A 15105-nucleotide genomic window follows, 5' to 3' on the forward strand; every position below is an offset into this window, starting at 1 on the left:
TCCGTTGTTTTTGGTGTCTGCCCCCAGTGGGTAAGGTTGTTTCATTGGGTTGTGTAAGCTGGGTCTTAGCCTTGAGATGGAGATCTCTGGGAGAGCTTCTTTTGCCACTTGATATTATGGGGAAGTGGGAGGTCTCTGGTGGACCAATGTCCTGAACTTGGCTCTCCCACCTCAGAGGCATAGGCCTGACACCCAGCCAGAGCACCAAGACCCTGTCAACCACATGGCTCAGAAGAAATGGGAGAAACAAACAAAGAAAGAAAAAAAGACAACAAAATAAAGTTATTAAAATTTTAAAAATATATTAAAAATTTTTAAATATTTAAAAGTAATTTAATAAAAGACAGACAGAACCTTGGGACAAATTGTAAAGGCAAAGCTATACAGACAAAATCACACAAAGAAGCATACACATACACACTCACAAAAAGAGAAAAAGGAAAAATATATATATGTATATATTTTTAAAAAAAGGAAAAGAGCAACCAAATCAATAAACAAATCTACCAATGATAATAAACTCTAAATACTAAACTGAGATAAACATAAAACCAGAAACAAATTAGATACAGAAAGCAAACCCCAAGTCTACTGTTGCTCCCAAAGTCCAACACCTCAATTTTTGGATGATTTGTTGTCTATTCAGGTATTCCAGAGATGCAGGGTACATCAAGTTGATTGTTGACATTTAATCCACTGCTCCTGAGGCTGCTGAGAGAAATTTTCCTTTCTCTTCTTTGTTCGCACAGCTCCTGGGGTTCAGCTTTGCATTTGGCCCTGCCACTGCATGTAGGTCGCCTGGGGGCATGTGTTCTTCCCTCAGACAGGATGGGGTTAAAGGAGCATCTTATTAGGGGGCTCTGGCTCACTCAGGCCAGGGAGAGGGAGGGGTACAGAATGCAGGGCAAGCCTGCGGTGGCAGAGGCTGGCGTGATGTTGCAACAGCCTGAGGTGTGCTGTGTGTTCTCCCGGCAAAGTTGTCCTTGGTTCATGGGACCCTGGCAGTGGTGGGTTTGCCAGGCTCCCGGGAGGGGAGTTGTGGATAGTGACCTGTGCTTGCACACAGGCTTCTTGGTGGCTGCAGCAGCAGCCTTAGCATTTCATGCCCATCTCTGGTGTCTGTGCTGATAGCCACAGCTTGCACCCATCTCTGGAGCTCATTTAGGAGGTGCTCTGAATCCCCTCTCCTTGCACACCCCAAAACAATGGTCTCTTGCCTCTTAGGCAGTTCCAGACTTTTTCCTGGACTCCCTCCAGCTAGCTGTGGCACACTAGCCCCCTTCAGGCTGTGTTCACACAGCCAACCCCAGTCCTGTCCCCGGGATCTGAACTCTGAAGCCAGAGCCTTAGCTCCCAACCCCCTCCAGTCCCGGTGCGTGAGTAGACAAGCCTCTCGGGCTGGTGAGTGCTGGTCAGCATTGATCCTCTGTGCGGGAATCTCTGTGCTTTGCCATCTGCACCCCTGTTGCTGTGCTGTCCTCCATGGCTCTGAAGCTTCCCCCCGACCACATGCCGTCTCCACCAGTGAAGGGCCTTCCTAGTGTGTGGAAACATTTCCTCCTTCACAGCTCCCTCCCAGAAGTGCAGGTCCTGTACCTATTCTTTTGTCTCTGTTTTTTCTTTTTTCTTTTTCCCTACCCAGGTATGTGGGGAGTTTCTTGCCTTTTGGGAAGTCTGAGGTCTTCTGCCAGCATTCAGTAGGTGTTCTGTAGGAGTTGTTCCAAATGTAGATGTATTTCTGATGTATTTCTGGAGAGGAAGGTCATCTCCACGTCTTACTCTTCCACCATCTTGAAGGTCTCCCCCTCAGTTACTCTTAATTACTACAGCTTGGGTTCTATTGTTAAAGAAAGTTATTGCAATGGTGGTTATTTGTTCTCTTCTTAAGAATATTTCCAACAGAAGAAAATTATATGTCATAGCTCTAAATTCCCAGGAAACCAGAACAAACAGTTTAGTATATGGCCATCATTTTATGAGGTGTCTCGCTTTGAGCCAAGGTGGTCTACATCTTTCATGAGGCAAATTGTACATGTTAAATAGACCCTTTTAATGTTTGTAAGGCACATTATTCACAATACACAATCTAAAAGTCTGTTAATGGATGAATGGATAAAGAAAATGTGGAATATATATACCATGGAATATTACTCAGCCTTAAAAAAAAAGGAAATCCTGTCATTTGCAACAACATGAATGAATCTGGAGGACATTATACTAAGTGAAATAAGCCAGACACAGAAAGACAAGTATTACATGATCTTTCACTTATATGTAGACTCTAAAAAAAAAAGTTGACTTCATAGTAACAGAGTGGAATTGTGGTTTATGGAGGCTGGTGGGAGGGTGTGGGCTAAAAGGAAAGATATTGATTAAAGGATACAGACTTTCATTTATAAGATGAGTAAGTTCTGGAAATCTAATGCACAGTGACTGTAGTTAGTAATAATGTATTATATATTGGAAATTTGCTAAGAGAGTAGAGCTCAAGTGATCTCACCACACACACAAAAGAAGTAACTATGAGAGGTGATCGATATGTTAATTATTTTGCTTGTTGTAATCATTTCATAATGTATACATATATATCAAAATATGTTGTAAACCTTTAATATATATACTTTTTATTTATCAAAAAAAATGTTTTTCTGTTGCCAAGACAGACCATGCTTCTTCTGTGAAAAATGCTAATCCCAGGGTTAATGGGATGCAGCAACATACTCTTCCAACTCTGCATTCTACAATGGTAGAGAAGCTGTCTTTCTCATTTTTATCACCAGATCCTTCTATTCCCACAGCATTTACCACAGTGCCTGGCACTTATTAGCATAAAAGAAAATCAGTAACTAGTCATTAACTGAATAACGAAGGAACTACAGTAATCATCACTACAATTGCTTATCAAAACTTTTTATTATTGGGCCTGTTAGTTTAGGAGTGGAAACGTCTGCTTTTTGATCACATTCCATCTCTGGTTTAATTTGATTCAGTCTATCACAGGCTTTATTTCCTATGGTCCAAGAAAGGGCTGTGTGAAATTATTATTACTATCTATATATGTTTTATCCCAGAGAACAGGGCCACTGTGGAACAATATAAAAATTGTTGAGGATGAGGTATAAGGAATCATTATTGCTACTCATTATCACTTCTAATAATTTCTCTCTCTTTTCTTTAAAATTCCCCAGTTCTTCTGAAGCAAATCCCATCAAACTATGTTGCTCACCACTTCCTCTCTGATTGTAGCCACTTATAGAACCTCTATGTCATCCCTTGAAAGTTTTAGCACCTGGCTCTTTTTGTCTCCCTACCACTATTACAGTGATTGTTCTTTGTAATTTTAATATTTGCCTAGACCACCCATCCAACCTGGTGACCTGTTATTTTCTTGAACTTCACCCAGTCAATGGCACCTCACCTCAGCTATTACCAATTACTCCTCCACCTCCAAAACCTAAATTTCAAGCATCTCAGTCTCTAATCTATACCTCCTATCTTTCCATATCACCTCCTCCTAGTACTCTGAATTCAGCAATTCTAAGACTACACCCCAGTCCACTTATCCTATCACCCATTTTCTGTTCATTCCATGCCTCATATCTGCACTTTTATTCAAACTGAGCTTCTCACTCCATGATCTGTCATTATCATTCCCTTGCATATACCCTCAAATCTCTTGTAGTTAATTTCTACCTTTATAACAACCACTGCTCTGATTTCTGTCATCAGAATTCGTTTTGCCTGTTTTTGCACTTTTGTTTCTGGCTTCTTTTTCTTAATGTTGAGAGTCATCCATGTCATTACATATATCAGTAGTTCATTCTTTTTTATTGCTGAGTGACATTACATTGTAAGAAAATACCATAATTTGTTTATCCATTTTCCTATTGATGGACATTATGTTTTTTCAATTTATGACTATTAATAAAGCTGCTGACTGAAAGATAATTCACATGAAAGAATCAATAATTAAGAAAATTTTTTTGTGGACGTGTGTTTCATTTCTCCCAATAAATACCTAAAAGTAGAATTGCTGGGTCTTAGGGTATGTGTGTGTTTATCCATATATGAAGCTGTGAAACAGTTTTACAAAAGGGCTAACCATTTACACACCCACCAGCAATGTACATGAGCCCCAGTGGCTTTTATAACCTTCCAATCCAATCTGTTTCATTTTAGCCATATAATAGGTTTTAAATGGTTATATTTTGCACTTCCTTGACTAGCCATTCCTGTATGGTTTTTGTGAAGTTTCTCTTCTAATATTTTGTTCATTTTTTAATTGGGTTGTCATTTTCTTCTTGTAAGTTTTTTAATGTATTCTGGATACAATTTCTTCATATCATAAACATAAATCCCCTAATTCAAAGACAAAGAGTTTCCACAGGAAAAGCAGTAGCCAAAGCAATATCTTGTGTCAATTCCCCAACCCCCAGTCCCCAAAGGGCAGTGTACTGAAGGCCAGACAGCAGTTATACATGCAGTGGGGTTCATTACAGAGTCGGAACCACAGAATTGGGAAACTGATCTTATGCATGGCTACTGCCCATCCTCCCCTCCAGAGAGGGAGAGAGAGGCATCCTATCTTTACTCTGGAATGTAAGCAAGGAGAGATCTCTATCTTTACTACCCCAGGTTGTCTCCAGGAAGAGAAACCTCTCTAAGCTTTACTATCCTGGAGTGTCTCCTTATACAAACATTTTGAACTGGGCTGTAAATGCCTTCACACAGAGGACCCGGACTGTGTGGAAACATGAAATATTCATAGAGAATTATCTCCCAAAACCAAGACTCTGCCTTTTAAATGGAGTGTTTCATCCATTTCCATTTAATAATTATTGAAATGGTTTGATTTAGGTCTATCATTTAACTTCGTTTTCTATTAATTCTGTATTTTTTCTACTGTTTGTCTTTTCCTCCTTCCCTGTCTTACTTTGGCTTAGTAAAAAAAATTTTTTTTCAATTTTCCTTTATTCAGTGGCACCTCTAGGAATTACAAAATCCATTCTTAACTATTTAGAGTTAATATTGGATCATTTCACATAAAATATGAGGATCTTTTAACATTATAATTCTGTCTACCCCACCCCAACTCTGGCATCGTTTGTGCTATTATTGTCATTTCTTTTACATCTTTACATGTTATAAACCCAAAATACAATGTTGTATTTTTTTGTATTAAACCCTCAGTAGTCTTTTTAACAGTTAGAGAAGAGAGAATTAACATACTGTTTTCCATTTACCCACAAATTTATTTTTCCAGTGTTCTTCATTCCTTTGTGGAGATCCATGTTTCCATCTGGTGTAATTTCCCTTTAGCCTGAAGAACTTCCTTTGGCATTTCTTGTAGTGGAGGACATCTGGCAACAAACACTCTCAGCTTTTGTTTATCTGAAGATAACTTTAGTTTGCTTTCATTTTTGAAAGAGAGTTGCACTGAATACACAATTCTGAGTTAAGAGCTATTTTCTTTTAGCACTATAAAAATGCCACTCTCTTGCCTTCTGACCTTCATGTTTCTCACTGAGAATTAGCTGTCATTCATATTGTTGCTCCCCTATATGTAATGTGTCTTTTTTCTGTAACTACCTTTAAGATTTTTTTAAATCATGCAAGTAATATATGTTTAATATAGAAATTTTTTTAATTTAACTTTTATATTAGAGTATAGTTTATCTACAATGATGTGATAGATTCAGGTCTACAGCAAAGTGAATCCATTATAAACATATATCCATTCTTTTTCAGATTCTTTTCCCATAGCAGATGTTACAGAATGTTGAATAGAGTTCCCTGTGTTATGCAGTAGGTCCTTGTTGATTATCTGTCTTATATATAGTAGTGTTTGTGTTAAACCCAAACTCCTAATTTATCCCTCCCCTGCACCTTTCCCCTTTAGTAAACATAAGTTTGTTTACTAAGTCTGTGAGTCTGTTTCTGTTTTGTAAATAAGTTCATTTGTACCATTTTTGAAGATTCCACATATAAGTGATATATATGATATTTGTCTTTATCTGTCTGGCTTACTTCACTTAGTATGATAATCTCTAGGTCCGTCCATGCTGCTGCAAATGGCATTATTTCATTCTTTTTATGGCTGAGTAATATTCCATTGTATATTTGCACCACATCTTCTTTATCCATTCCTCTGTTGATGAACATTTAGCTTGCTTCCATGTCTTGGCTATTGTAAATAGTGCTGCAATGAACATTGGGGTGCATATAACTTTTCAAATCATGTTTTCTCTGGACATATGCCCCAGAGTGGGATTGCAGGATCATATGGTAGCTCTATTTTTAGTTTTTTAAGGAACTGCCATACTGTTCATAATAGCTGTACCAATTTACATTCCCACCAACAATGTAGGAGGGTTCCCTTTTCTCCACACCCTCTCCAGCATTTGTTATTTGTAGGCTTTTTGATGATGACCATTCTGACCAGTGTGAGGTGATACCTCATTGTAGTTTTGACCTGCGTTTCTCTAATAATTAGTGATGTTGAGCATCTTTTCATGTGTTTATTAACCATCTGTATGTCTTCTTTGGAGAAATGTCTAGTTAGATCTTCCGCCTATTTTTTGATTTTTTTTTTTTTTAATTGAGCTGCATGAGCTGTTAGTATATTTTGGAGATTAATCCCTTGTCAGTTGCTTCATTTGCAAATATTTTCTCCCATTCTGAGGGTTGTTTTTTCGTTTTGTTTGTGGTTTCCTTTGTCATGCAAAAGCTTTTAAGTTTAATTAGGTTCCATTTGTTTATTTTTGTTTTTATTTTCATTACTCTATAAGAAGTGGGTCAAAATATCTTGCTGTGATTTATGTCAGAAAGTGTTCTGCCTATGTTTTCCTCTAAGAGTTTTATGGTATCTGGCCTTACATTTAGGTCTTTAATCCATTTGGAGTTTATTTTTGTGTATGGTGTTAGGGAGTGTTCTAATTTCATTCTTTTACATGTAGTTGTCCAGTTTTCCCAGCACCACTTATTGAAGAGACTGTCTTTTCTCCATTGTATATTCTTCCCTCCTTTGTCATAGATTAGGTGACCATAAGTGTGTGGGTTTACCTCTAGGGTTTCTATCCTGTTCCACTGATCTATATTTCTGTTTTTGAACCAGTATCATACTGTTTTGGTGGCTGTAGCTTTGTAGTATAGTGTGAAGTCAGGGAGCCAGATTCCTCCAGCTCTGTTTTTCTTTCTCAAGATTACTTTGGCTATTAGGGGTATTCTGTGTTTTCATACAAATTATAAAATTTTTTGTTCTAATTCTGTGAAAAATGCCATTGGTAATTAGATAGGGATTGCATTGAATCTGTAGATTGCTTTGGGTAGTATAGTCATTTTCACAATATTGATTCTTCCAATCTGTCTGGTTTTGGTATCAGGGTGATGGGGACCTCATAGAATGAGTTTGGGAGTTTTTCTTCCTCTGCAAATTTTTGGAAGAGTTTTAGAAGAATAGGTGTTAGCTCTTCTCTAAACATTTGATCGAATTCGCCTGTGAAGCTATCTGGTCCTGGACTTTTGATTGTTGGAAGATTTTTTATCATAGTTTCAATTTCATTACTTGTGATTTGTCTGTTCATATTTTCTGTTTCTTCCTGGTTCAGTCTTGGAAGGTTGTACCTTTCTAAGAAGTTGTCCATTTGTTCCAGGTTGACCATGTTTCGCCATGTAGTTGCTTGTAGTAGTCTCTTATGATCCTTTGTATTTCTGTGGTGTCAGTTGTAACTTCTCCTTTTTCATTTCTAGTTTTCTTGATTTGATTCCACTCCCTTTTTTTCTTGATGAGTCTGGCTAAAGGTTTATCAATTTTGTTTATCTTTTCAAAGAACCAGCTTTAGTTTTATTGATCTTTTCTATTTTCTTCACCTCTATTTCATTTATTTCTAGTCTGATCTTTATGATTTCTTTTGTTCTGCTAACTTTGGGTTCTGTTTGTTCTTTCTCTAATTGATTTAGGTGTAAGGTTAAGTTGTTTATTTGAGATTTTTCTTGTTTCTTGAGCTGGGATTGTATTGGTATAAATTTCCCTCTTAGAACTACTTTTGCTGAGTCCCGTAGGTTTTGGATTGTCATTTGTCTCCAGGTACTTTTTAAAATTTTCTCTTTGATTTCTTCAGTGAGCCATTGTTTATTTAGTAACATATTGTTTAGCCTCCAAGTGTTTGTATTTTTTATGGTGTATTTTCTATAATTGATTTCTAGTCTATAGCGTTGTGGTTGGAAAAGACGCTTGATATGATTTCAGTTTTCTTAAATTTACCGAGGCTTTATTTTTGACTGACCATATGATCCATCCTGAAGAATTTCTATGTACATTTGAGAAGAAAGTGTATTCTGTTGCTTTTGGATGGAATGTCCTATAAATATCAATTAAGTCTACCTGGTCTAATGTGTCATTTAAGGCTTGTGTTTCCTTATTAATTTTCTGTCTGAATGATCTGTCCATTGCTGTAAGTGGGGTATTAAAGTCCCCCACTATTATTATGTTACTGTCAATTTCCCCTTTTATGGCTGTTACATTTGCCTTATATATTGTGGAGCACCTATGTTGAGTGCATATATATTTACAATTGTTATGTTTTCTTCTTGGATTGATCCCTTGATCATTATGTAGTGTCCTTCCTAGTCTCTTGCAACAGTCTTTATTTTAAGGTCTATTTTATCTGATGTGAGTATTGCTACTCCAGCTTTCTTTTGATTTCCATTTGCATAGAATATCTTTTTCCAACCCCTCAGTTTCAGTCTGTATGTGTCCCTAGGTCTGAAGTGGGTCTCTTGTAGACAGCATATATATGGGTCCAGTTTTTGTATCCATTCAGCCAGTCTGTGTCTTTTGGTTGGAGCATTTAATCCATTTACATTTAAGGTAATTATCAATGTGTGTGTTCCTATTCCCATTTTCTTAATTGTTTTGGGTGTGTTTTTGTAGGTCTTTTCCTTCTCTTGTGTTCCTTGCCTAGAGAAGTTCCATTAGCATTTATTGTAAAGCTGGTTTTGTCATGCTGAATTCTCTTAACGTTTGCTTGTCTGTAAAGCTTTTGATGTCTCTGTAGAATCTGAATGAGATCCTTGCCGGGTAGACTAATCTTGGTTGTAGGTTTTTCCCTTTCATCACTTTAAATATATCCTGCCACTGCCTTCTGGCCTGCAGAGTGTCTGCTGAAAGATCAGCTGTTAACCTTATGGGGATTACCCTGTGTGTTATTTGTTCCATTTCCCTTGCTGCTTTTAATATTTTTTCTTTGTGTTTAGTTTTTGTTAGTTTGATTAATATGTGTCTTGGTGTGTTCCTCCTTGGATTTATCCTGTATGGGACTCTCTGGGCTTCCTGGACCTGGGTGACTCTTTCTTTTCCCATGTTAAGAAAGTTTTGGACTATAATCTCTTCACATATTTTCTCAGACCCTTTCTCTTTTTCTTCTTCTTCAAGGACCCCTATAATTCAAATATTGCCACGTTTAATGTTGCCCCAGAAGTTCTGAGATTGCCCTCATTTCTTTTCATTCTTTTTTCTTTATTTTGTTCTGTGGCAGTTATTTCCACCATTCTATATTCCAGCACATGTATCCATTCTTCTGTGTCAGTTATTCTGCTATTGATTCCTTCTAGTGTACGTTTCATTTAAGTTATTGTATTGTTCATCTCTGTTTATTTGTTCTTTAGTTCTTCTAGGTCCTTGTTAAACATTTCTTGTCTTTTCTCGATTTATGCTTGTATTCTATTTCTTAGATCTTGCATCATCTTTACTATCATTACTCTGAATTCTTTTTCAGGTAGATTGCCTATTTCCTCTTCATTTATTTGGTCTTGTCTATTTTTACCTTGCTCCTTCATCTGTAACTTATTTTTCTGTCATCTCATTTTGTCTAACTTTCTGTGTTTGTGGTCTCCTTTCTGCAGGCTACAGTGTTGTAGTTCCTCTTGTTTCTGGTGTCTGCCCCCTGTTGGGAGAGGTTGGTCCAGAGGCTTGTGCTGTTATCCCCTTGATAGGGGCTTTGATTTGTGTTGTGGTGATCAGATATTGCCCTAGATATTGAGCAGGGGCTCCCCTTTGCTCTGTGGTTGTCACTGCCCTGTCAGGGGTGGAGTCTGCTCCCTAGTTGTTGGAGTAGAGGCCCCCAGATCTGTTTCTTCACTGTGATTCTGATCTATGGTGCAAGGTAGGAAGAATTGGAGCATTCCCACTAGGAGAGAAGCCACTGAGTTTTCCTCCTTTAGAGCTGTTCACCTGTGTATATGCTCTGTTGTGTCCCCTTTCACCCACTGTGTGGGGTCAGAAAGTATCTGTTGTTGGCACTGCTCTCAGTCCCACCTTAACTGTGGGTATGCTGGTAATTGGCCCTGGTAACTCTCGGACATTCTTTTCACCCAGCCACCAGTGCAGGTCTACTGAGGTTAGGTCCCAGTACTGCAGTAATCATGCACCTGGACCCACTGTGGGGACTATGGAGGCAGCTCAAACTCGGTCTGGCCCTACTCCCACATGTACATGCCCACAGAGCCCACAGCTGGTAAAGCCAAACCCATCCCAGATGCAAGAGCACTTGTCCTTTCAGATGTTTCGCAGACACTGAATTTAGGAAGCTGTCAACCGAGGTGTAAGTCCACAGTTTGTGCAGCCACGAGGAGAGATTTAAGCTCTTATTTCTTAGTCACATAGCCCCTGGGGCTCAGCTGTGGTTTCAGCCCCTCCTCTGGGTGAATTTCCTAGTGCAGGGAACTATCTGCACCCTCCTGGGACACCATGGAAAGTCCTGGCACCCACTAGCAAATTTCCTAGTGGGAGGCGTTATCCACACACTCCCAGGACACCTGGCTGGTCCTGGAAGCCACTGGTGGATTTCCTAGTAGTGAAAGGTTTCCGTGCACTCCTGGGACAGCAGGGCCGGTTCAAGTACCCACTGATGGATTCTGGGGTAATTCTTGAAGGATATTGTTTTGAGAAGTAAAAATATCCTCTCCCACCTGTGGCACCACACCACTACCTCATACCTACCACAGAGATTGAACCACTTGAAGATCTATGGCCCTACTGCCCAGAATTATAGTTCCTAAAATCTGAGTTATTAAACTAGAATAATGCTCCAGCCAGTGGAGGTCTTTGGAAGGATGGTTAATAGTAACCTATGGCACTGAAAAATTTAAAGAGTTCTTACCAACCACCTCCCAACCCCATGTATTCCAAAGAGGTACTTGGAGGTTTCTCTACCAGTGAGTTGTAAACTTGCTTCTTCATTTTTCTCATTATCCAGAAGATAATTATTGAATCACTCAAACACACACATTCTTATGAACATAATTAATTCTTTGAAATTAATTCTTTGAATATAAACTCAAATGCCTAGGGACAATCAGAAATAAATGAAACAGGAAAGTTAAGAAAAATAGAGATGGTAAGAATTATGGGCAGGTGTTTATAACCATGTGTGAATAAGAGTCCAGGGTTGCCAAATCTTTCATATTTTCAAGAGAAGTCGAGAATCAAGATTTTTATGTAAATTGTCCAGATTTTTAGCACAGTTCAGACTCAACATGACTGCCAATTTTGAACTTTTGGCTAAAAGAAAAAGAGAAATATACAATATTTTCCTGGTTACTCCATAATTTGCAAGACTGATTTTTTTACCAATGAGTTAGTTCTTCACATTATAGAAAATAGTGTAGCTTTTTAGAAAAGACTTTTTCCACAGCAGGGCTTGGGAAGTGGAAGGGGGACGTGTGTGCAGGCCTGCCCAAAATTAGAAAGAGCTTCATTAAAGGCCTTCTCTTAGTTGCAAAAGACCTAGATAAGGTTCTGAAATTACTATTTGCAAAGGTATTTAAATTCTTAGCAAAGGGCCTTTTTTTTTATTTAAAACTTGTTTTTTCTAAGTAATTAAACTTTTGAAATATGAAAACACTCATATAATAAATGTATTGTTTTGGAACTATTTTCTGTGTTGCGATTTTATAAACTTATTGTCAGTTCTGTTGTCTACCTTGTGTTTTAAATACAGAGCTTTTGAAGAGAAACGAAAACAACAAGAAGAAAGAGAACACCAAATCAGAGAACAAATACTTCAACAACGAAAAAAAAAGTTTGAAGAAGTTACTGAAAAATTCCAGCGGGCCCATATTCCTCTTTCACAGCGGAAGAGAACAGGTGCCTTAATTTCTAGAACAATATAAAAACAAAAAATGAAAGTTATAATCACATTCAGCTTGAGTAGACAATAAAATAAATTAAGAAACAAAGTGGAAATTCAGACTAAAAAGGCTACTATGCCTTTTGAATAACAGGACTAAAGTGAAATGAAATGAAAAATTGCAATTTGATATAGGTTTAATTTGGAGAATTAATATTTTGTTGGCGCTATTTGTAAATTTGGAAAGCACACAAGTTTGATTCTACTTAATACTGGCTTACAGTGTTTTGTCTTTTTAAAACTGATTTAATAAATAGCTTAACATAAAAAGAAAATTTAGCATTTAGGTTTAGTAAATTTATATACGTATACATATATATATATATACACATATCCTTTTTTTTTTTTTTTTTTTTTTGGCTGCACCACACGGCATGTGGAATCTTAATTCCCTGACCAGGGATCAAGCCCGTGCCCCCTGCAGTGGAAGCATGAAGTCTTAACCACTGGACCGGCAGAGAAGTCGTTAGGTTTAGTAAATTAATGTCAGATTCATTTTGGCATTTTGTCCACATTTTTGCTCAAATTCATATTTGAGAGACTGGCAAAATAAAACAAAAGTACAGAGTGACATAATCCAACAATCTAAGACTGAAACCAATTCAGAATTTTTAAATGATTATGTTTGATTCTTCAATATCACATCTATATTTTTTTATGCCTTACATAGTAACACAGAATTAGCAACAAAATGTCAAAGCTTCAAAAAAATAGGAGAAGCAGAACCTTTATGTATTCAGCAAACATATGTTGTGCTCCATTGTACACAGCCCTGGGCTAAGCTGAGATGCTGAGATACAGAGAAATCTAATTGTACTCTACCATTAAAGACCTCACAGTTTATTTTGGAGATGAGAGTGATATAAACAATTAATGTCAATAAATATAATTGCTATGGTAGCAGAATGTGTAAAGTACTATGAGAGCACAGAGGAAAGAACACTAAACTTATACAGGGATATGAGGGATATCATCCCTGGAAAATTTTGAATCTTAAAGAATAAGCATTTTGCCAAGCAAAGAGACAATTTAAAAACATCCCAGACATAAGGAACAGCTTTTACAAGTAAATTATACATTGCAAATACAAAGTGTATCCAAAGCATAGGATGGGGAAAAAAATGGATATAAGGCTAGAAAAATGAGTTAGAACAATTCTCTAAGAACTTTGTATCCCATGCTAGGAATTTTGTCTTTATCCAATATGCAGTCCACTTAAAGTTTTTTAACTGGAAAGAAGCCAGTTAACTGGGTCAATAAAAGATCTTACTGAAAGTAAGGGCAGCTAGTAACACTGCTAAAAATAATAATATCTTAAACATCATAGGGGTTTATTTTTCTCTAGTGTAATATGAAGTCCTCAGTTCGGCAGTCAGGAGCTGGTTTGATGATTATGCAAAGTCACTGGGAACACAGACTCCTTCTGTCTCTCAGCTCAGCTGCCCTCAGTATGTGATTTACATAGCTTTACCCTCATGTTCATATGGTAGCAGCTGAAGCTCCAGACATAATGTCAGTGTTGTAGACAGGAAGAAGGAAGAAATGGAAAGGACAGAAGGGTATACCTCTGAGCTCCCTTTAAATTGTTTTCATAGAAGCCCCCATCTATCTGCTTATATCTAATTGGCAACTCCATCTGCAAGGGAGACTGGAAAATATAGTTGTTTTTTTTTTTTTATGTGGCTGTATTGCCACCCCTAACAATATAGGGTGTGTCACCAAGGAACAAAGGGAAAATGGATATTAGGTAGGAAACTAAGAGTCTGTGCTAAAATTAGATTTGTTGGAAAGATAATTATCCATACAACATGGAAGGTGAATTGAAGTAGAGACATATTAAAGTAGGTAGACTAGTAGTAGACTATTTCAGTATTTGTGGCAAGAAGTGTTAAGCTGCTAAATTAAAGCACTGCACTGGATATAGAGACAGGAGGTAATATATTCAAGAGATATAATCAATAGATTCAGTTACTAATTTATCAAGATGGCTGGAAGAAAGACTAGGAGAACAGTGCCCCTAGGAACTAGCGCATAGCCTCACAAATTTTTAGCACTCAGTAAGGACTTGGTTAATGAATCAATTATTTTGGTGGATGATGATATTAATCAAGGTTGCAAGTAAAGAAGAAGAATCAGGTTAGAGATAAAGATTATTAAGTTTTAAATGCATTGATTTTGAGCTTCCCATGACTCATGCAAATAGGGAAATCAAATCAACTAGAAATATGTATCTGAAACTTAAGAAAAAGATATGGAATAGAAATTACATTTAAGAGTCACTGATGAATAGATATATAGTTGGTAAAGGAAGCCACGTGGAAAGGTAAGGTAAATATTGGATATAGATGCAGACTGAAGATAGGGCCTAAAATAGAACCTTAGTGCACAGTAGCATTTATTATAAGTAGAGAAATGAAAACTAAAAATGGATTTTGAAAAGTAGTTATCAAGAAAGTAGAATGGGAAACAAAAGCAAAAAAAGAAAATTGTTATAAGAGGCAAAAGAAAAGTTAGTTTTAAGAAAGCGGATGTGGTCAGTTGTATTAAATGCCTCAGAGTACTCACCACTCATGAGTATCATTTGCCCCAGAGGGGGTGCTGACTACCCAAGGGCCTACGTACAGAAAGTGAGGAGTTTTAGTAAAAACAAATGACGTACACATTCACTCAATGGAATATAATGCAGCTATTAAAAAACTGGGAAATTCTTTATGGACTTATATGGAACAAACTCCAGCAGAGATAGATTTACCATAAAGCCAATAAGGTTTCAGTTTCACTGTCATGGCCTCTACATCTAATTTTATATTAGTAGTTTTGCAGTATTTTTTCTTAATGAAGCCCCCCAAATTGCATAGATTCATATCAGTATACATAATATTCTACCTTCTGTGTAAGACAAGAGGGAAATTAGAAT

The 15105-nt window shown here is 37.2% G+C and overlaps 1 protein-coding gene across 10 annotated transcripts in view; it reads left to right on the forward strand.

Moving 5' to 3' along the window:
• The window catches only part of CEP126 (centrosomal protein 126), a 116953-nt gene that overhangs the window by 24709 nt on the left and 77139 nt on the right, over positions 1-15105 (forward strand). For all 10 annotated transcript variants that reach the window (XM_060303951.1, XM_060303953.1, XM_060303955.1 and 7 more), the window contains exon 3: positions 12000-12145. In XM_060303951.1, the coding sequence (XP_060159934.1) occupies positions 12000-12145 (146 nt within the window). The remainder of the gene's footprint in view (positions 1-11999; positions 12146-15105) is intronic.

This window comes from Globicephala melas, chromosome 8, assembly GCF_963455315.2.
Source record: "Globicephala melas chromosome 8, mGloMel1.2, whole genome shotgun sequence".
Classification (NCBI taxonomy): Eukaryota; Metazoa; Chordata; class Mammalia; order Artiodactyla; family Delphinidae; genus Globicephala; species Globicephala melas.